Source organism: Canis aureus, chromosome 2 (genome assembly GCF_053574225.1).
Source record: "Canis aureus isolate CA01 chromosome 2, VMU_Caureus_v.1.0, whole genome shotgun sequence".
Classification (NCBI taxonomy): domain Eukaryota; kingdom Metazoa; phylum Chordata; class Mammalia; order Carnivora; family Canidae; genus Canis; species Canis aureus.
Genome location: NC_135612.1, coordinates 13,079,410 through 13,102,951, shown reverse-complemented (window position 1 = coordinate 13,102,951; position 23,542 = coordinate 13,079,410). Strand labels below are relative to the sequence as shown.

The 23,542-nt window shown below is 37.2% G+C and overlaps 1 protein-coding gene across 1 annotated transcript in view; it reads left to right on the top strand.

Annotated features, from left to right (window-relative positions):
- The window catches only part of ERAP2 (endoplasmic reticulum aminopeptidase 2), a 40,204-nt gene extending 26,227 nt beyond the window's left edge, over nucleotides 1–13,977 (top strand). The window contains 7 exon segments of the mRNA XM_077863695.1: nucleotides 625–808; nucleotides 4,735–4,891; nucleotides 5,366–5,550; nucleotides 8,196–8,357; nucleotides 8,907–9,047; nucleotides 11,080–11,161; nucleotides 11,911–13,977. Coding sequence (XP_077719821.1) covers nucleotides 625–808; nucleotides 4,735–4,891; nucleotides 5,366–5,550; nucleotides 8,196–8,357; nucleotides 8,907–9,047; nucleotides 11,080–11,161; nucleotides 11,911–12,054 — 1,055 coding nt within the window. The 3' untranslated portion in view covers nucleotides 12,055–13,977.
- Nucleotides 13,978–23,542: the final 9,565 nt, after the last annotated feature.

The window sequence follows — 23,542 nt, the reverse complement described above, 5'->3', positions numbered from 1 at the left end:
CTCCTCCTGAGCTTCAATTTTTTCATCTTATTTTGCATGAGGACTAGGTCTCACAGAACTATTGAGAGAATATGATAATAATGTTATTTTACCACATAGTATAATGTCTGTCATATTAAAAATATATATTACAATCTTAATTTCTCTTGAACACCTCACTGAACTGTGAGAGGGTTTCCATCATAATGTCATGTTCAACCTGGAATCCTTATTTCACCCCAAATAAGGACTAGACAAATGGATCACGTCTTTACATGTACATGTTTCAATGACCAGTAACTATGTTTCAATGACCAGTAACTAAACCCTGAGACAAATAAATCAAGCGGGATTCTGATCATGCTTATCATCTGGTTAACGGGGCCTCTTAGACCAGCGAAGACTGCGTTTGAGAACAAATTTAGCAGTCTTTTTCCTATGAATTAACTTATTTATTAATTTAATAAGACCATAGCTCACAAAAAAACCCCATTCAGTAGACTATGAAAATGAATGTCACAATGATTCTTCCATAACTTTGTCTTCCTACCGATTATTTAGTAAAAGAGTGAGTACTAACAGTTTTGGAGATGTTCCTAGTATGTCTGTTGATAATGAAATGCTATGCCAATTTCCTCCTTCTAGACACTCTGGAATTATCTGAAAAGACCAGTTGGGTGAAATTCAATGTGGACTCAAACGGCTACTACATTGTTCACTATGAGGGGCATGGATGGGACCAACTTATTACACAGCTGAGTCAGAATCACACACTTCTCAGACCTAAGGACAGAGTAGGTCTGATTCATGATGCGTTTCAGCTAGTAAGGTAATGCAAAATTTCATCTGATTTCACAGTAAATAACTTAATCATAATCAGATATGCTAGATTTCAAAATCAAATATTCAGTGTTGGTCATTGATTGTTGGTATGAGATGGATCTGAATGAAGGTCAAATACGGGCCACTAGGCCAAAGCCTACTCACTAAGAAGATGTTTTGACCCGACCAGTATTTGAAAATGTATTCTGACATTTTAAAATGTGGGTAAATTTATATACAAATCCTGACTTCTGGAATCTTTTTTTGAAAGTGAGGAGATTTTGCAACTGTGGACCTTAATTCCCACAGAGGAGGGTGCAGTGGGCAGATCCTTCTTGAAGCCAGGCTTTTACTGTCCCATGCACCAAAGTTTCAAACTGTACATGAGTGGCCTGATTCACTCACTTAGGATGGACCCTCTAAACATTTAAGCTTTTGACTCCAGATTTAAAATTTGTTTATATTTGTTTGTTGTTTGTGAGTAGCTTGCTGCTTCACCAAACACCTATGTAATCTGTTGAACCAAAAGTATAATATAGTCTTAGCCTTTATGATTTTAAATGTTAAATCTAGTACACAATCCACTTGTCACATTGAAGAAGTCAGTATGAAACTGAAAGGGAAATGAAGGAGGAATTGGCTACTTTTGCTTATTCCTCCTTAGACTTTCCTGGAAAGACAAAATATTTTCTTTCTTTTCTCACTTATCCTCAGCAGAATAAAATATAAAATAAATAAGGTCACAAGATCACCAACAGAAAAAAATATTGGAAATCAGGTGGAATATTGTGCATTGTAAGCTTTTCCTATTCTCAGAATTACTATAGTCATTTTATTCAATGTGACATATTATTTCCTTTCAGATGTTTATCTAGGTCAAGTTGAGTGAGAGTAATCAGCAGGACATCTCTCAGGAGAAGCTTCTCCATACAACAACAGAATTCTCTAGTTAGGGGAAAAGGAGAGATTGAGAGCTGAATCTTCAGCCCCACGTGTCTCAAGAACACTGTGGTAGCAGAGCCCACTGGAGGCCAGGATTGGCCAGGACGTGGCCATCCAACATCTGAGTGGATCCATCAGACTAGCAGAGAAGTAGGCCACAGTTCACGGAAGGCGATTTGTCTGCTCAGAGGAGAAACTCTGAGTACATTGCAGAGAAGATAGATTAAAAATTTAAGAACAGGGTCACTGAGGAATATTGACAATTTAGCAAATGAAAGCCAATCTTTCAAGTAGTTGCGAAGTCTTTTTTGCTCTCTCTAGCCAATACATTTATGGGTTGTGTTAATTTAGCAGAAGGAACCCTACAGTTATTAATAAATCAGTAGAAAAAACAGTAATATTTCTTCACAAAGTGGACAGGTTAGTGAAGCTAATTCAGAGTAAAATTTTGGTTTAAAATAGATGACTTCAAGTACTACCTCTTTAATTCTTGTTTGACCTTGGGCAAATTATTTAAACATTTTAAGCCTAAATTTTCTAGTCTTTAAAATTCCAGCTTTAAATGGTAATATCTAATATCAAGGGTTGTTTCGAGGATTGCATGAGATAATGCTGATAAAGCACTAAGCACAGTACCTGTTCAATCAATGTGAACTGTTAGTATTATTAGTATTATCTAATATACATTGCCTAAAAGATTGTGTATTGAAGAGGAAGATGAAGTGACGGCATAGAAATGCATTTCAAATAGTGTGAGGTTAGAAAAAAAGTGGAAAGTGAATTTGTGTATTATTATGTTTGTAACTACATAGAAAAAAGTACTTCCTAAAAGTGGAGGGGAAAAAAGAGGAGGAAATATTCGAAAGTGCTATTTGTGAATATGTAAGGTAATGAAACTATGAGGCTTGTTTCCTCCCCCCTCTAATTTCCAGCTGTTTCATAATTTGTTTATATTAATTTTATAATAAAACTGATTCAATAAGGAAACAATTTAAAACACTCATAATAGAACTAAATATTTTTACTTGCTACTCTCCCTTTAGTGATATTTATCTCACCCTTCCTTGCTTTATAAAATCTCTATTTAAGAGTTCAAAGAAGTAATCAGCGATCATATTTGGTTTGAAGACAGAATTTGACCAAGGAATGGATATTTATTTCAATTGGATTTTCATATTTACTAAATATAATTTAACACTTGAATCCCATCTGAGTTGAGTAGAATTAAAACGACAACTGTAATTTCCTTACAGAAAAACTATTTGTTTCTTTTAATCTGACACCATAAAAAGAAGACCTAAAGTGGTTCCTCGAAAATATAGTTTTATCTTACAAAGATACCATTTAGCTGAAACTGTATACTAATAAGTAGAGAACCGTCTACTAATAGAATATAGTTTTTTTTTTTTCTGTTGGGCTGAAGTATACACTTATATGTGTCTTTAGTTTTTAAGCTGAACAAGCATTCAGATAACATTTTGTGTAATGATTGGTGGTGAGAAGCTGGATTTTTATTAAACTAATTATATAAAAAGAAAAGATGACTTCTCATATGAATATTAAGATTGTTTATAATAGATAACTACAGAAGTAAATAAGGTGCTTGTTTTAGTAAGATACAAATTAGGCTGGACCAAAAAAGAAAAGCAGGATTACTATAAGGTAGTTTTTGTGTTCAACATTCTTTTTTAAATTGTGCCCCTGGAATATTATACTTAGTTTTTCCTGTTGATGATCCTCTAGGGTATCAGCTGTACTGTACATCATGACACTTACACATGTGGGAAGGAATAGTGACATTTGGTAGATTAATGCTTTAAAAAACACAGCCATCTATAGAATCATAGTGTATATGGTTTAGCCCTCCGTCTTCAGACAAAAATTGTGGAAATTTTCCGTAAGTCTGTTTTAAAGCAGTATCTCATTGTGTCTGAGAAGAGTGAAGTCACAACAAAAGTTCCTTCTTTTTAGTTTCAGTTCCCTCTTTCTCAATAAGAATTGAAAATTTCAAAAACCCCAAGGAGGTAGCACATTATGTTAATGAAAAATTCAACAGAGACGTCCTTTGTTCTGGAATCTGTTTCCATATCAAACTACTATGCTTAATCTGGGAGTCCGATGCTGGCAGTAATAGCTTACAGACCACGTGCAGGCACAAGTCCTGTCAGAAACACATGTGAGAACCACTCTGCAAAAATGACAATATAATGGTTTACTTCCTCTGCAGAAGAGACCCTAATGCTTTGGTATTCAGAATAATAGTTTTTGTTTGTTTGTTTGTTCTTCTTATTAAAAGAAAATATGGAGAAAGCATATAACTTTGGAATCTAAATAGATTTCGAAAACACAATGAAACTACTTTTTTTGTCCCACTAGAATAATTACTACTTCTCTGTTAGACTCTAGGAGGGTCGTTAAAAAAGAGAAGACACTGTACCTGTCATCAAAATTCCAAATTTAAAAAAAAAAACAAAACCAAAATTCCAAATTTGCTGGGAGGAACAATTCAAATCCACAAATTAAACAATTAGAGAATGACATAATATATGAAAACCTTGATATTATTTTGTACTAAATATTAATATTAGCTAATATTTCTTTTATAAAGCTCTTCCTGTATTATAGGAATTACTCTAAGCACTCAACTCATATGAAGCCATTTATTTTATTTTATTTTATTTTTTTAATTTTATTTATTTATGATAGTCACACAGAGAGAGAGAGAGAGGCAGAGACACAGGCAGAGGGAGAAGCAGGCTCCATGCACCGGGAGCCTGACGTGGGATTCGATCCCGGGTCTCCAGGATCGCGCCCTGGGCCAAAGGCAGGCGCCAAACCGCTGCGCCACCCAGGGATCCCATATGAAGCCATTTAATCCTTAGAACAGAACTGCCCCCATCATTGCTCTCTATATCATATTTGTTTTAATGTTAAGAATATTAAGAACTATAAAATATGTACAAACCACCAACAACTTGTTTCATACTTCAGTGCAGGAAGGTTGACCCTAGACAAAGCCCTTGACCTGACTCGCTATCTCCAACATGAAACAAGCATCCCTGCACTTCTCAAAGGTCTGGAATACTTAGAACTATTTTACCACATGATGCACAGAAGGAATATTTCAGATGTCACTGAAAACCTCAAGGTTTGTATCACTTCCAGAAAATTCACTGAGTAAGTATAGAGTGTCTGGAGGATTGGTGAGACTTGGTCTGTCTGTGTGAACTCCTGGGGAATAAATCTTCAAGAAGCTGGGGCAACTGGCTGATAGCACAGTCAACACCACAGCATTGAATGGTTGGGAATCCTTTGCTCCTTGTCATCACCAACCTAAGAAGATCCTCACAGGATCATGAGCAAAATATTCCTCCTAAATGTGATTTTATCTATTGATATCCACCACCCCCCCGATAGGAAATTAAGTCATACTTTTAATGCAGAAACTCTATTTGACTATGGTAGGTGGGGCCCAGAAAACAGAGAGAAAAATAGATGGACTAATAGTTCTGTGTTTGAGGAAGATTCATGTAGATAGTTTAGAGTTGACCCCTTTTGATGATAAGAGCTGTGTTAAGTACTAAATTTAGCCTCTCTGTAAATCATCCTGTGCTTTCTGCAGCGTTACATTCTCCGATATTTTAAGCCGGTGATTGACATGCAAAGCTGGAGTGACAAGGGCTCAGTCTGGGACAGACTGCTTCGCTCGACCATCTTAAAATTGGCCTGTTACCTGAACCATGCTCCTTGCATCCAGAAGGCAACTGAACTCTTCTCTCAGTGGATGGAATCCAGTGGAAAATTAACGTAAATCTAGATATCTGTCCTGTTCTTTGTTCCTTTCACTTTGATGCTGAAGTCTTTGATCAAGCAAGACATTACATCTAAAACCTTTCAGTGAGGTTGGAGGAGGGGGGCGGAAAGCCATGCTGGGAATTACAAACCCTTGTTTCATGCTCCCATATAGTAAGTGCTCAATAGATTTTGTGGAAAGTGAGATTTAGGTACCTTTAGAGGAACAGCTAATAAGCATTGGCATGGTAACAAAAAGACAGCCAGAGGGTAGAAGCAACGGGGGGGGGGGGGGGGAGGGTGCCCAAGCTCAAAAAGTGATGTCTTTTAAAGACAAAAGGCAATGTGAAATGTACATGCAGTCAAAACACCAGTGATCATTTGCTAAAACTTGTTTTTAAAATAAGGAGAGGATACCTTTTTAAAAAGTCTATTACTTCTTCATTAACCAATACCACAGACCCGAATTTTGACCCCAAATTTCATATTTGAGGGGAAATTGATGGCCTGAGCCATGAAAAGTGTGTATATTGATGGCAAAATGGATTCTGGTGGTTATTATAATCAAGAAGATGCCCAGTGATCACATGGATTATGCTGCAGTTCAGTTTAGCAGTTACAATCCAGAAATACTAACAGATGCCACAATCTTTTCAATGTAAGACTTGATTTCTATCCAACACATGGTTTTACATTGTTATCATTAAAACTGACTCTAGAGTTGGATGTTTTGAGAAATCAAATTGGTATGTGAATCAAGGAAAATTCATTCTTTAAAACTGAAGAAAAAAATTCGCAATTTTAGTGCTGTGCAATGTAATGGTGTCCATTTGTCCTATCAGATTGCTGATAGGCTATCATAATTTCTCTCCATATAACTAAATCTCAGTGAGCTTTTTGAAATCCTTTCTTGAATTCTTCTTTTTGAAAACATTAATTTGTTTTCTTCTTTGTACTTTCCTTGTCATTGTTATTTGAGCCAAAAAAAAAAAAAAGCAGTTTAAGAAAAGTATCTTTTAGCTCCTCTTTTTTGTTCATGTTTGAATGGGTTGAATGAGTGACGCTAAAATGTAAACATCCTGCTGCCTTATAGCATAATGAGATATTATTCCACCTTTATACTTGTTCCAAGAGGAGTGATCTTATCTGCAGCAACCCACCTATGGGTTAGATATGTGAGTTGAACGTGTTTAACCAGATGCTATACTTGTGAAAATATAAAGCTCATTTATGCTTGTAATCGATAATACATAATTAAATATTATAGGGTTTTTCCCCCTAAACTTCAAGATTTCTAGTATTGATCCTAATGAAGAATTTTCTTACATAGATTAATTACTTCGTTCATTTGTGTGTCCAATATATAATTCTTTGCATGTTGCCTGTGGGCCAGGCACTGCTTATAGGAAAAAAGGATAAAGCAGTAAACAAAACAACTATGTGTCTTACCTTCAGGGAACTTACATGTATTTATTATCAACTTTCATACATTTGTACAGTAAATACACTAAAATCAAAACAATGCAGACTATAATTTAATTGCTTAGTCTTTGTTTTGTGATTCAACTGGCACTTGGGATATTTAAGCACGTATAGGGGAAATAACGCAAGTGTTAGGATCATAGGTTTAAATTCCATCTTCACAATGGCTAGTCATGTCACCTTGTGCAAGTTACTTAACCTTTCCAAGCTTTATTTCCACTTTTTAAAAATGGAACTATCTCACTAGGTAGCTTTGACAGTTAAATATGATTGTAGATTCTCCTATATGGTCACTACATGATAAATGCAAATTTCCTGCCCCATCCTCTGTTGCAGTTTTTCTGAGCCATCAAAAGGAATATCAGTTATTATTGATCTAACAATATTGGAATTAAAAACCATAGACCAAATTAGAATCAAACCTAGTTAATATTCTACAGGGCAATAAAACCCCAAAACCTTATCAGGTTTACAAATTATAAATTATAAAATGACCGAACCCAATCAATTGTGCTAAATTAAATTTTCTAGACCCAGAGAATCAGATGACTCTCAGTCCTGTTAGAAAATACACTTTAATGTGATATTAAAGCAGTAAGAAACCAAGTTTTATTTTTAAAAAAATCACATAGCACCAATATAGGTTATTCAATTCTAGAATTCTGTATAAACCAACTCTTTGATATGTCAGAAATCATGGATTCTACAAAGTTGCTATTTTAGTCCCTGAGTAAGTTAAAATTTTATGATTATTCTCCTTGCTAACATTTTATCATCAATAAGGGAAAAAAAACCCACGGGGCACCTGGGTGACTCAGTCTGTTAAGCGTCTGACTCTTGATTTCAGCTCCGGTCATGATCTCCAGGTTCTGAGATCCAGCCCTGCGTAGGGTTCCCTGCTTGGTGGGGAGTCTGTTTGTCTGCTTTTCCCTCTGCCCCTCCCACCGCTGCTCTCTCTTTCTAAAATAAATAAATAAATCTTAAAAAAAAAAACACAAATAATTTGCAAAGCAAAATTACATAAAATATTTTTATAAAAATTTGACAGAAATAAAGGTTTAACACACTACTGAAAATAACTCAGGGGTGATTCTGTTATAGCAGTTTAAAACTGTAATAAGAAAAAAGGGTTTTTGTTTCATAGGGCTTTTTTCTTCACTTTGTTCTTCATACTACAGCATTCCATCAGATGTTTTGGAGATTGTGTATTCCATCGGTGCTCAGACAACAGTGGGATGGAATTACCTTTTAGAGCAATATGGGCTGTCAGTGTCAGGTGCTGAAAAAAACAAAATTCTGTATGCATTGTCAACCAGCAAACATCAGGAAAAGTTAATAAAGTAAGTGCATAAACTTAACTAACTTGTTAAAAGTAAACTGATACAAATTCAATGAAGTAAAAAAAAAATTCAATGAAGTCACTAAAATATTGCCCTCCAACTTCAAAGGCATTAAAATAATTTAATCAAGATTTGATTTGCTTTGACTTTACTTCCAAAAAATACATATTGACAAAATGCAAATAGTGAAAACAGATATATTCCTAGTTATTAATCTGGTGACCAATACTGGACAAATGGCTACATTTTACATCAAAACTTTGGAGAAAAATGATCACAAGAATACATTCTTGTGTGTTAGATGTTTTACAAGATGCTAATTAAAGTACTTTGAAGTAATAAGTGAATGAAGTTACTGGCAGAAAAAAAATTGAAAGTTCAACTGGAACATTAAAAATGTTAGCCAGGAAGGAATTTGTTATGGATTTTAACAAATTATAATTTTATCATGCCTCTTTCTCTTCTATTCTTTTAATATATTAGTAGCCTGAGTTAATTTCCATTACATAGCACATACCATGACAAGTCAAATGGTCTTTATTTCTTCAGATTAATTGAACTAGGAATGGAAGGAGAAGTCATCAAGACTCAAGAGTTGGGCCTCCTTTTTCATGCGATCACCAGAAGTCCACAGGGGCAGCAATTAGCCTGGAATTTTTTGAGAGAAAATTGGACCCATCTCCTTAAAAAGTTGGTATTCATTTACATCCAATGTGTGCTCTTCCACCTAAATAGCTCCGTCGCCTGAAACCAAGTACAATGATGTGTCCCCCCCCCCCCCCAAAGCATATAAATGATCCTAGTTCTACCCAAATAGTTTGAAAACTTAATGGCCCAAAATTACTCTGTCCAGGTGTGAGGGAGAGGAATGAGAAGTGAGTGGCAAAGAGATTTCGCTCACTCTGCACAGGCAAAGACCTGCTGGGAGCAAGCGTGTGATGAGTTAAATCCAGTCATCAGCCCCATCCAGCACGCTGAAACCACATATAGTGCATCAAACACATTTGGCTTGCTTTGTTAATGCAGTTTTGTTCTGGGGGAGAAGTTTCAGGAATTTTGATGAGAGCTAACCCCCACCCTCAGGTCCCCTGTGGAAGTGGCCCAGTGGAGAGCTTAGAGGAACTGAAAGAAATCTGATCAAAAATGTTTGGGGAGCACTTTTAAAACCCTTTTTAAAACTCAATCAGTGCTGAGTCTTTTCTCGGATTTCAACTCTTAGGAGAACCAGAGCTCACTCCAGCCTGCTCCTGGGCCTAAAGTATCCCCCAGAAGGAACCAATAATGGTTAGATTTCATTGGAAGGCACAGGATGGCATTGCTTTCTTTCACAACAAACCCCTGCTAAGGCACTCAGCTAGTCCTTATCCAGAACCAAAATGTCACTTACAAACTATTTGGAAAATATCCTGAATCTGAGAGCTGCACAGTCTGTTCTGTTTACCTTAGTGTCAGTATCTCTGATTTCCATCATTCCCAGTTCCTCTTCCCTCTCATTTGTTAGACATGAAGGACTCAGAGCCTCCATAGCTTTGTGTAAGCAAAAAGAGCATTTTCACCCCTCTGCCAAGGCCTTGAAGGAGGTTTGAATTCTCATGGTATCAAACAGAAACAGCTTTAAAAAACATGTGTGTGTGTGTGTGTGTGTGTGTGTGTAAAATGAGCGTGTGTATGTTTCCTTAAGGATTACTGGAATCATTGGTTGGGTCGTTTGCATGACTATCAGTTCCCTCCCCTGAAATGATGAGACTTTTTCTGCAATGCCATAGATTTCCTTTGTCACTAGAAATGATCCTCCTGCCTGACCATGTGCACAGCCTGGACTTGGAATCATTTCTAAGATGTATCTGTTCTCTGCTTTTCAGCACGAATCCCTTTGACTTATGGTATAAATTCTCTATATAAGACACTGGGGTGAAGGACTCACTCTGTGGCTACAAGTGAGAGTTCAACCAAATAGCATTGCCCCCCACCCCCACCAAAATACTGTGTATAAAGACAGTGGATTTCCAAAATGGGAGGCGAAGTGTGCAAGACAGTACATGAGAGTGCAAAGAGAACATATTACTACATATATTAGTTCTTATGCTATTAAATTTTCTATTTGACCTATAACATAGTACATGCATATAATACATAAATAAAAATATGAATATTGGGAAGTTTGTGGACAAAAAAATCTTTACCAATGGAGTGCGTAATAAAAACATAAAGAATGCTGCTTTAAGCATAAACATATATTTAAACATAAACATTGCTGGATAAGCTAGTCACAGTTCCTAAAAAGGTTTTATCTACATTTTCATCTTATGGTCAAATTTGACACACTTTGGGACGTCTGGGTGGCTCAGCGGTTAAGCGTCTGCCTTCCGGCTCCGGGCATGATCCTGGAGTCCCAGGGTCGAGTCCCGCATCCGGCTCCTTGCATGGAGCCTGCTTCTCCCTCTGCCTGTGTCTCTGCCTTTCTCTCTCTCTCTCTGTGTCTCTCATGCATAAATAAATAAATAAATCTTAAAAAAAAAACCTTTAAAATAAATTTGATACACTTCATAGTTTTGGGATTTTCCTGAATAATTTATTCTTATGGTAATTAATATAATATATTGTAATGTACAAGCTTATTATCACTAGATTAATGTCATATATTTTAAAAACATATGGTATCATAAAGATAAGGCCAGTATTTCTACTACTTAAATCTGTATGTTTCTCTTTTTATTTGCAGATTTGACTTGGGCTCACATGCTATGAGAATAATCATCTCTGGCACAACATCTCACTTTTCTTCCAAGGATGAGTTGCAAGAGGTTTGTGACTCTCTACTGCTAACAACCTAAAAATAAATGTTCAAATCGTAAAACTGAAAGCAAACCTAGATGTAATCTGGTTTAAAGTTCTTGTTTTATTAAAAGAAAATAAGTAGTTCATCCAGTGTCACATAGAAAGTAAATGGAAGGGACAGGGCTAGAATGTCTTAAAATACAGGTGTTCATAGCATTCAAAATGAAAATTACACTTAAGAGATGAGTCCTTGCTTATTTTTTGTTTCATAGTGTATTGTCACAGAAGTGACTATATTGAAGTTTGGGAGAGTACTTAAAGGTCTTTTTTTTTTACCAAAACTACTGTTGTTGATAATTCTACTTATTTTTTTAAAGCATTCTAATGTTTTATATCTTCTTTCCAAAGTGAATCTGGAGTTATTTACCCTTTAAGGAAACTCAGAATTCTACAACTTAAATCCTGGCTCGCTACTTAACTGTATGACTTGGCTTGATCACTAAACATTTTTACTCACAGTGTGCTCACTTATAAGATAAGGATTTATCATTCTTGTCTTACATTATCTATTGTTTGAAGATAAAGTGAAAAAATAATTACACACACACACACACACACACACACACACAAAAGAGGAAAAAAACCAACCATTCAAAGGTTGGCAGAGAAATGATTACTCTGGTGTTGGTATAATTTGCAAGCTGTTCTGAAACCCTTTGCAAGAGCAAGTATTTTATGAACCATGTCAGTAATTTTTTTCTTGCTTATTTTTCAGGTGAAACTCTTCTTTGAATCTCTTGAGGCCCAAGGATTACATCTGGATATTTTTCAAATTATTTTGGAAACCATATCCAAAAATATTAAGTGGCTGGAGAAGAATCTTCCCACTCTGAAGACTTGGCTACTGGTTAGTTCTTAAGTGGTCAGTAGAAAGAGCACTTTGGTTGTGGACATGAAGTCAACAAAGCTCAAGTCAAAGCTCTGGATATTTCACCTAAGCCACCAAGCAGCCTCAAGAAACCAGCCAGCTCAACTGCCTACCCTCACGGCTGTCTCTAGCTGACAGATGTATGATGTTGAGGTCGGGGAAATCCACTTCAGTAGCCTATTTAAAAGTAAACTTCCTGAGTAATGGAGATATGTTGAAATGTGAATATAGATATATAGACATAGCTGTAATAGATTAGCCACACGGCACATTATCTACATTGCCTTACACCATGCTACTTTTTTTGCTTCTTTGATGCTTTTTCTAACCTGCTTAGTATCCTGGAGTTTGCCCAGCCAGTTTTACCTTCAAGGAAACATAGCCAATTCTTTTTTAAAAAATCTTTCATTTACATCCTTTCGTCTCCTCCTTTTCTTCCTCCTTCATCTCAGCCTGCATAGTTCATTTGATTTCTACCATTCATGGACAACCTGAATCAAATTATGAAGTATAAGGATCAGGAAAACAGAGAATTTGTCACCAAATCTCAGATTATTAGAAGCTAGGTGTCAGAGTTTATTAACAAAATCAGGAGGGCTACTTGGCTTGAACCTCACATTTATTTTTAATATTTTATTTATTTATTTGAGAGAGAACACAGGCAGGGAGGAGGGGCAGAGGGAGAAAGAGAAGCAGAACCCCTACTGAGCAGGGTGGGTTCAGTCCCCACTCTGGGGACCCTGGGATCATGGCTTGAGCCAAAGGCAGGTGCCTAATCAACTGAGCCGCCCAGGTGCCCCAAGCCTCACATTCTTAATGAGCCTCAAGTATAGCCTTCTGAGGTCATCTCCACGGGCAGCAAAATCTGTAGTCACAGAGGCTCAGGAGAGAACAATGATACCTCACCACTTTAAACCATACACTGTCACTTTTTAAAAAGATTTTATTTATTTATTTATGAGAAACAGATTGAGAGAGAGAGAGGCAGAGACATAGGCACAGGGAGAAGCAGGTTCCATGCAGGGAGCCCAATGTGGGACTGGATCCCGGGACTCCAGGATCACGTCCTAAGCTGAAGGGAGGCGCTCAGCCACTGAGCCACCCAGGCGTCCCTACACTCAAATTTTTAATCTTTTGAAAATTGCAAAATTAGTTGGTATTGTGTATATTTCCAGTTAACTCAGGTTTAATGTAAATATTTAAATGAATCATCATACTTTATAATTCAGTTTTAGCATTTCTTTATATTTTTAAAGGAAACTTGACCTCTGAAACGTATTTCTAGATGCTTCTCTGAATTATTTTAATAAGGTATTTGGAATGAACAAAGAAACCACCACTCCAAATACAGGTTGTAAATTTAATAAATTCATGTACCCATGTATGAATCAGTATGAAGATATAAACATGTTCTAGAAAAATTTGAATCAATACACAGATGATTAACTTTTCTGGGCTATTAAGGGAAGCTGGGATGTTGGGGCAGAGGTGAGGTGGGAAGGGTATTGACTAGTCCATTTTGGAGTGATATCTTGAAGGTTTATAGATCTTTCTTTGGTGCCACAGTCAGAGAGAGGGTACAATTTGGATAGACCATGGGCATGACATTTTGTTAAGTTTTCAAACCATTTCTTGGAATCTTTGATGTATCCTTGGCTTTAGATTTGACTTGGTTGTGGTCCTACCACAGTCTGTGTAACGCATATATCCCTCTGCAATTATATGTACTTTCAAATAAAGAAACTGAAAAAGTAAAGAATGTCATTTTTCCACCAACATAATGTGTAAATTAAGCAGAAGAATGTGTATGAGTTTTGGTAGATCTGTTCTGTCATATTTATTTCCATAAACATGTAAAGTTCTTTCTTTTGTATAGTAAGTTATCCACCATAAATTTCCAAGTTTTTTATTCTCTTCCTTTTAGTTCTTTATTTATATACATTTGTACCTTTTCGGATCCTTAAGGATCGGGTAGAGAAGTAGAAGTTGTAGTAGAAGTAGCAGATTATTATTTGTGGTGAATGAACATGAGAAGTACTGTGCCAATATTGTTTTAACAAATAAGGAGGTTTTTTTTTTTTTTTAAAAAAAAAAGAAATGTATTCTACTTCGTGTGGTATTTCAAAACCTTTCTGGTAGATGACAAACCCCCAGCACCAACTCAGATTTGGCTAATGTTAGTTTTACTTCCTTTTGCCCCAAATGAGCAAACAAGCTATGAAAAAGTTATACAGAAGATTGTGAATGGATGATGGAGGGAGCAGACACAGTACTGTCCCTCACCGAATTCCCAGAGTCTTGGGAGGATTTTATGGTCTCCAAAGCCCACCCAGAATGAGAAATCTTCCATACCAGGGGGCCCAGAACCAATGTCTTGCTCTCTTTTAGGCTTCGTGTAGGGGTCAATGGGGACTTCAGCTCTCAGCAGTCCAACTTCACCACCATGATAGGAATTTTTCATCCTACGTCATGTCGTCCTACTTCTGCATTTCATTCCTTGCTATGTCATTGGGTCTATATGAGGTTCCACAGAATCAAATGATCATAGATCCTGATTTTCTGAGGGAAGTTCCTGTTTTTTTTTTTTGTTTTTTTTGTTTTTTTTGTTTTTTTTTGTGAGTGGAGGAAGGATTTATTCCAGCCTAATTACAAGGGGAACCTCCAAATAGTCCTGGAGGCTAGTTTTCCGGTTGAACACTGATGTCTATCAAACACAAGGTTGTTTAAAATGGCCACATTTTTACTCTGCAAATTTACTTTGCTTATATTCACTATTGATCTTCTTTCTTCTATTTAACCATATACCACAATTTTTCATTTCAGCATGTAATGGTTTACAACCATTACATTTACAGACTTTTTTATTTTTTAAATATTTATTTATTTATTTGTTCAAGAAAGACACAGAGACATAGGCAGAGGGAGAAACAGGCTCCCTACAGGGAGCCCGATGTGGGACTCAATCCCAAACTCCGGGATCATGCCCTGAGCTTAGGGCAGACGCTCAACCGCGGACATTTACAGACTTTAAACCATTTATCTGTTATATTATCTGCTCCCAGAAGTCTTAATCTCATTCATCAAAGTGATAAGGTCTCTAAATCATAAGGAAGAAAGGGTGAAAAAATATTATGAAAGACATAGGTTAGCTGGGTTGAAGCACATGCATGCTTTATGTAACCTAATATTTTAATAGATAGTGCCAGGTTACCTCCAACTTAAGTTTTCATTGTTTATTGTTTTTCTAGTTCCTATTTTGTTATTCACTGTTTGTTATACCTGTAAGGGGGTGTTAGTTTACTTAAAAAAAAAAAGATTCATTTATTTATTTGAGAGAGAGAGGGAGAGATATTGTGCAAGAGTTAGCAGGGGGAGGGGGAGAGGGAGAGAGAGAATCTTAAGCAGACTCCCCCCAACTCAGCACAGGGCCGACTGGGGCCTTGATCCCATGACCCTGAGATCATGACTGGAACTGAACTCAAGAGTCAAATGCCTAACCTACTGAGCCACTTGGGCATCCCTAATTCATTTTCTTTTTACTCCTGTATCCTGTGCTTGTTGGTACCAAATGTTAATCTTTTATATCTGGTAACACTTTCCCTGGTAAAGTACAGCTCCCCCAGATATATCCATAGTTATGCCATTAGTTTCTTTTGATTGACATTTGCTTGATGTATTTTTCTCTGTCCCATTACTTTGAAATTTTCTGTATTTAGTCTCAGATGAGTCTTTTGTAAACGGGTTACACCTGAATTTTCTCTGCTATTCTGTTTCCCCACTTGGGCAAGCTCAGGCTCTCCCATCTGTCCTTCCCACTCTCAAAGGCAGAAAAAGTGAAGCTTCAGATGCCCTCCAGGTGAACATTGACTTCAGCCTTCTGCTTACCCCTCAGGGTTCCTGCCTTCCATTAGTTTTTGATCCAGGACTATTTCTTACTAGCTTTCCAGGTCATTGATACATTCAAACGATTAATTTTTTTAAATTTTTTTTTATTTATTTATGATAGTCACAGAGAGAGAGAGAGAGAGAGGCAGAGACACAGGCAGAGGGAGAAGCAGGCTCCATGCACCGGGAGCCCGATGTGGGATTCGATCCCGGGTCTCCAGGATCGCGCCATGGGCCAAAGGCAGGTGCTAAACCGCTGCGCCACCCAGGGATCCCTTAATTTTTTTTTTTAATTTTATGTTTTTAATTATTCTCAGTAAAAAGGTCAGTCAGGGTATTTAGTCTATGCATATTCCAAGAAGCAATAATTTATTTTCAACAATGTGCAAATGCCTAACACTTTTACATAAGAGCCTCCTTAGGATGGAAATTGGTTTTCAGTATTGACTGTGTAGTATTGATTTGTCATAAATAAAGTTATGGATGCCTAACATTGTATCAGGAAGTTAGGAGTATACACAGATCATTTGTTCAGGATTTAAATTGAGAAAATTTTCCAGTATTCATAGGGAGAAATGGCTAGAAAGTATGAGAAATGTAGATCTGACAAAGTAAAAAGAATTTCTGTGTCTCAATCACCTCTGCAAACTTTACTTCGCAATCCTAACTTCAAGATCTTTTGCTAATTTTTTCTCTTTTCTCCAAAAGTTTTCATCTTCTACTATGTTCCCAGATGAAGTCAGGAAGCCAGTTTTTTATTCTCAGTACACGATTAATTAATTCTTACTGTTGGGTATTTACACATATAATTTCCCACACTTCTTTTTTTAAAATTTTATTTATTTATTCATGAGAGACACAGAGAGAGAGAGAGAGGCAGAGACATAGGCAGAGGGAGAAGCAGGCTCCATGCCGGGAGCTTGATGTGGGACTCGATCTCGGGTCTCCAGGATCACACCCTGGGCAGAAGGCAGGTGCTAAACCACTGAGCCACCCAGGTGTCCCCAATTTCCCACACTTCAAAGTTCATACCTCACCTCTGTCGAATTATGCCTTCTTTCTTTCTTTCTTTCTTTCTTTCTTTCTTTCTTTCTTTCTTTCTTTCTTTCTTTCTTTCTTTTTCTTCTCTTTCTTTTCTTTCTTTCTTTCCCTTTCTTTCTTTCTTCCTTCCTTCCTTCCTCCCTCCCTCCCTCCCTCCCTCCCTCCTTCTTTCTTTCTTTCTTTCTTTCTTTCTTTCTTTCTTTCTTTCTTTCTTTCTTTCTTTCTTTCTTTCTTTCTTTCTTTCTTTCTTTCTTTCTTTTCAATATGTCATTTCGGGTTCATGCTTCTGCAAGGAATCCACCTGACAGGTCTCTGCAGTCATCCAAACAACACTTGTTATAATTACAAACCCCATTTTAAAGTAGGCAGAGTAAATTGTCTATGAAAAGACTTAATGACTACAAAGGACATTATTTCCTGGTTTTAAAACCATATCCCTCCTTAAAAACTGTTCTCGAGTAAACTGAGTTTGGAAATTCTAACTCATTTCTAATTATTTTGAGTTCGAGTTGGGAAAAAGTTAAGTTGAACACTCTAAACACTCAAATACGGCAAAAGGCAGGGATGGGAGTTGGGGAACTTTTTCTGAAAGACAAATGAGTGTCTTTGCGGCACAAGGCTATTAGTATCTACTTTTATTTTGTTTCTATTCATGCCTCTAGATGTAGGCCCAAAGACTAGCAGTAGGAATTTTAGAAGGATAAACAAGAGCTTTTTAACCTGGTAAGAGGTAACCAGGTCGAGAGACTCAAGCTAATAAAGATCAAAGACAAGATCTGATCTGAATCAACTTGCACAATTCGTGTGAACCAGATAGAGCCCATAGGAGTCAGACCCTGTGTCCTGGGCAAGTTAATTCAACTCACACTCAAGGACTACATTAGGGTCACTTAAGCAATGGTGAATACGTTGTTGGTTAATGAGAGAAACTGTATAGCTTTTCAAGGTTTAATCTTATTCTAACTTGTGCCTTATCCATAGGCAACAGTTATGACACTCCTGATCAAAGCACTGTTTTGTTTTATTTTACTTTATTATTTTTTCAAAGCACTGTTTAAAAAATAATGTTCTGTATTCTAGAAAAACCATTACCTAGTAGAAAAAGCATTTTAGGGCAGCCCAGGTGGCTCAGCAGTTTAGCGCTGCCTTCGGCCCAGGGAGTGACCCTGGAGACCAGGGATCGAGTCCCACGTCGGGCTCCCTGCATGGAGCCTGCTTCTCCCTCTGCCTGTGTCTCTGCCTCTCTTTCTCTCTGTATCTCCCATGAATAAATAAAATAAAACCACTAAAAAAAACAAAAAGAAAGAAAAAGCATTTTATTCTCCTAATTTAGATAACTGTTTCTCTGGGCAGCCTAGCTGTTTGGATTTTAAGGCCAAGGGGAATATACTTATTATTTCCTTCATCTCACTGAGGATTTAGATAGAAATAACACCTGCAGTGTTGGACTTGCAAGTCTAGATCTAAAAAATGCTACCTAAAAAAAGGAAACCTCATAGCCTATTCTTCAAAATACATCTTCTCATTCAGTTGCCTCTTCTTCTAGAATTTCACCATTATAGATTCATTCCTTTGGGCTAATATAAGTTAAAGTATTCAATTGTAACTCATTAGTCATGCTTTAGTGTTACTTTTTAATTTTTTTAAAGATGAATACTTATTTCTTTATAGCTAGCTGAGAAAAGAGCCCTAAGGAGAGAGAGAAACCTGAAGCTGGGAGAGGGGATTGGGAATGGGTGGGTTCTGGGACAAGGGCAACACTCTAGAAAATACTGGTTTGGTGGGAGGCTCTGGAAGGCAGTGTCTGTCACTTACTCAAGTGTGTTATTTACAGATGGCATTTGATAAATATTTGTTGACTGTGGCAAGCAGCATCTAGAATTGAGGAAGGAAAATATAAAGTGGGACCTAGCAGAACTCAGAGACCTCTACTTGTCAACTCTGCCCCAGACTGGTCCTGCTAGTACATATGTATACTTCCGTGTCATGTGTTGTGCATTATGCATGTATCCTGGGTGCTTGTCCGGACCGGCCCAACGTATTGCAAGCACCTTAAAAGCAAAACTGTACCTCCCACTTTGTTTTTCTCAGTTCTCTTTGGTGTTCCGGGCACCATGGGTATCCCACAATGTTTCTGACCGACAGCCTGTGCTGGCAGCTATCAGCCAAAGGGAGGAAGAAAGCATCTGAGTCATCCCGGAGTCAGCCAAGAATCACAGTCAAGTATAATTTTCTTCATAAATATTACAGTACCTTCTCATGCTCAAAAACAAACAAAAAACCCGAAGGACACATTTAATGGGAAGGCAATCTTAGGCTCTGGTTTAGCACAGCTGCTAGAAATAAAGGAGAAGGAAAACTGAAACAGAATCTTTAGGAGTGTAAATATCTCCCTAGAAAGAGCAGGTCAATCAAAAGTTCCAACTAGAGATAATTTCTAAAAATAACATGTATATCTTTTGACTTTTATAGAGGAAGGCCCATAATTGGTTTTCATAGCCTGAAGCAGGGCCCACTGTCCCTGATGCCTCCCTAGCCTGGGTAGGGCCCAACTGATTGCAGGGCTTAAATACCAGTATCAAGAACTCCGTTTTCGCAGGACATTATTATTTTAAATTATTGGGTTGGAATAAATCAGCATCATACAAATTTGTTTGCTCTCACATTATACTTTGCAAATCTAGACTTTTTTTTTTTTTTTTTTGCATGTAATATACATGGTACTAAAATGTCAGAGTTCACATCTAACAGTAATAGCAAATACAACCTTAGTGCTGATTTCGTGCCAGTCTCTGTTTAAAGCACCTTCGGTGTGTTATTTTATCTTATTCTTATAATAATCCTAAGAGGGTGGTAGTACTTGTCTCCTCAGTTTACAAAGGTGAAAATGAAGCCCAGGGAGATTAAGCAACTTGCTCCAGTCGCAGAGGCACAGGTTTTTAGGATACTCATAGAGTGTGCCAATCAACAGTCAATCTTAGAACATTTTTACCCAAACAAGGATCCCCCATACTATGAGCAGTCGCTTCCCTTCCTCCCTCCCTACAGTCTTAGGCAAACACTAATCTTTCTCTATCATTTTGCCTAGCCTGAACTTTCCATATAAATGGAATAATACAATGTATGGTTTTCTGTAACTGGCTTCTCTGATGAACACTTTTTGGCTATTATGAATAATGCTGCTATGAACATTCATGCACAAGTTTTTGTATAGATATAAATTTTCAATTATTTTGGCTATATAGCTAAGAGTGAAATTGCTGGATCATTTGTTAATTCTATGATAGTTTTTTGGGGAACTGCCAGACTATTTTCCAACACAACTGTACCATTTTATATTCCTACCAGCAGTGTATGAACATTCCAATTTGTCTAGATCTTCACCAACATTCATTATGTCTACCTTTTTGATTCTAGCCATCCTATGCCTGAGCCTAGCCATACTGCAAAGTGGCTTCTCACTGCAGTTTTGATTTGCATTTGCCTTATGGCTAATGATATGTACCATCTTTTCTTTTTTTAAGATTTTATTTATTTATTCATGAGAGACACAGAACTAGAGGCAGAGACACAGGCAGAGGGAGGAGAAGCAGGCTCCATGCAAGGAGTCCAATACGGGACTCGATCCCGGAAATCTGGGATCAGGCCCTGAGCCGAAGGCAGACGCTCAACCGCTGAGCCACCCAGGTGTCCCTGTACCATCTTTTCATGTGTTTATTAAGTCAGGTGTATGTCTTCTTTGGAGAAATGTCTATTTGGATTTTTTGCTCTTTTTTAATTGATTTATTTCTCTTTTATTATTGAGTTGTAAGAGTTCTTTATATATTCTAGATATAAGTCTCTTGTGAGGTAGATGACTTGCAGATATTTTGTCTCATTCTGTGGGTTGTCTTTTCACTTCTTGATGCTATCCTTTGAGGTCAAATCTTTCTTGATACTTATCTTCAACTTTCTTTCTGTTAGAAGCTGTTACAATGAGTTGAATAGTGAAACCCCCCACCAAAGTTCACATGTTGAAGTCATAACACTCACAACCTCAGGATGGGACTTTATTGGAAATGAGGTCATTGCAGATGTAATTTGTTATGATGACATCATACCCTGATCTAACATGACTAGTTCCCTTATTAAAAGGGAAAATATGGACACAGGAGGGTACACAAGGAGAATGCCGTCTGAAGACTTGGAGTTATACTGCCATCAGCCAGGGAAGCCAGGATAGAGCCTGGAACATATCTTTCCCAGGAGCCTTCAGAGAGAACATGGCCCTGCTGACTCCTTGATCTTGGGCTTCTAGCCTCCAGAACCATGAGGGAATAAATTTCTGTTGTTTAGCCTACCAAATTGTGATACTTTTTTACAGGAGCCTTTGCAACCTAATATAAATGCTTAATTTATTTTTTTCATTTTAGCAGTTATTTCCAGATCAGAATTTGAAGTTTAATAATATACCATTTCCTGATTTGGAAGCCTAATGGCATTGACCAATTCCATGAAAAATTACATTAAATTTGGGCTCTATCTTTACTATTCTGTTGACAAGTACCTTAGGGTTTAAAGAAATTATTATCAAAACATTATTAAAATATTTTGGTGTTTATAACCTTCAGTGGACATTTAGGTGGCCTACTTGACATTTCAGTTGCTTAACCCCCACTTTTCCCTACTGAATAATAAAAATGATTTTACCCAGTCCCTCTTACTTCCTCCTGTGAAACAGGGAAGTGATCTTAAACTCAGTACTCCTAAACTCTGCTTTAAGAAACCACCCATAATAACACTGTTTTTATTTCCAGTGATTGGTTTAGAAATGTATAAAATTCAGTTTTGGCAACCCAGGAAGAATTCTTTTGGGGGGTTTTTGAGAAAAGTTTCCTTGCTCTTGAGAAAGAGACACCAAAGAAAAGGTTCCTTCTCTCTTGTCTGATGCAGCCCATGTCCTGCCCACAGGACGCTCAGTCTTTTGGAGAACTGCTCACAGAGCGGACAGAGTGAGAAGCTGGGTTCTTGGTGAGGTTGGGAGCTGTGACTAAAGACTGTCTTATCTCTGCACTTATGTGAGATGATAATTTTCCTTAATGTTTATGCTGATTTGATTCAGCATTTTGGTTTTTGTAGGCCAAAGCATCTAAACTAGTATATAACTGTTCCTTTCTAATAATCTTTCAGTTTACTTAGCTGAAACTTTTTGCTAATGTCTAAGCTCTATAAGAACTCTGTTGGATAATTATATTGCTTTCCTTAGTGCTCTAAATATTTATTAATTTGTGATAGCTTCAAACATCACTAATTGGTGCAGAGCATGTGTGCTGCAAATAGGTTACATTTAATGAGATATTGACTCCTCTGGTCCTTGGGTAGAGTCTGGAGTAGCTATAAATCTCATGGTAGTCATCTTTGTCCTGGAAGCAAGCAGCGCCCTCCATTTATTGAAGAGTGCTGAATAAATATCATTTTCCGATGTGTATACTGAATTAATATATCGTTTAGCTTAATTTCAAAATAATTAGAGAAGATATTTAATAATGTTAAACCTAAAGTTCACATAGAATATCAGTAAACTAAATTGGAATATCAATTAAATAATTAATGGAACAGTCTTCTAGTAGCCTGAAGTTGGCTATATTTCTCTTTACTCCATATCCCTTTAATGTGTTATTGTCATTGGCCCTAAATTCCCTGTGGGAGTAGGGAAGGAATAGCAAACTCAAGAGCACTCGTTTAGAACACAGACCACCTGAATTCCAGTCTGTGTGTGCCACCGGACTGGGAGTAACTCCTCTAACCTCTCCAGAATTCAACTTATCCATTAACATGAGACTTGGATTAGTTGATCCATGGCAGACCAAGTGCTTTATTTTGATGGGAAAAAAAAAAAGTTTCTTTATTCATTGTTTAGCAAATTTGCTGCTTATTTATAAATAAATGCTGTTAGTTACTCAGGGATCTTACATTTTTTTCCTTTGTTATGTTATTTATACTATATTTAGTCCCCTAATTTTTTGGTTTTCTAATGTTAAGTGGTAGACAGCAAGGATCTTGAAAATAATAGGTGGGTATAGCAGATAATGTCATACTACCTCCTCTGATAATGAATATTAACTTAATAATAATTTAAAGTATTATATCCTGGGCACCTGGGTGGCTCAGTCGGTTGGGCATCTGCCTTCAGCTTGGATCATGATGCCCCATCCTGGCATTGAGTCCAGGGTAGGGCTCCCTGCTTTGCGGGGAGCCTGCTTCTTCCTTCCCCTCTCCCTGACACTCCCCCTGCTTGTGCTCTCTCTCTGCCAAATAAATAAATAAAATCTTTAAAGTATTATATTCTTGGGCAGCCCAGGTGGCTCAGTGGTTTAGAGCTGCCTTCAGCCCAGGGCCTGATCCTGGAGACCTGGGATCAAGTCCCACGTCGGGGTCCCTGCATGGAGCCTGCTTCTCCCTCTGCCTCTCTCTCTCTCTCTCCCTCTCTCTCTCTCTACTGTGTCTCTCATGAATAAATAAATAAAATCTTTAAAAAAATAAAGTATTATATTCTTAAACTGAAGATGAAACT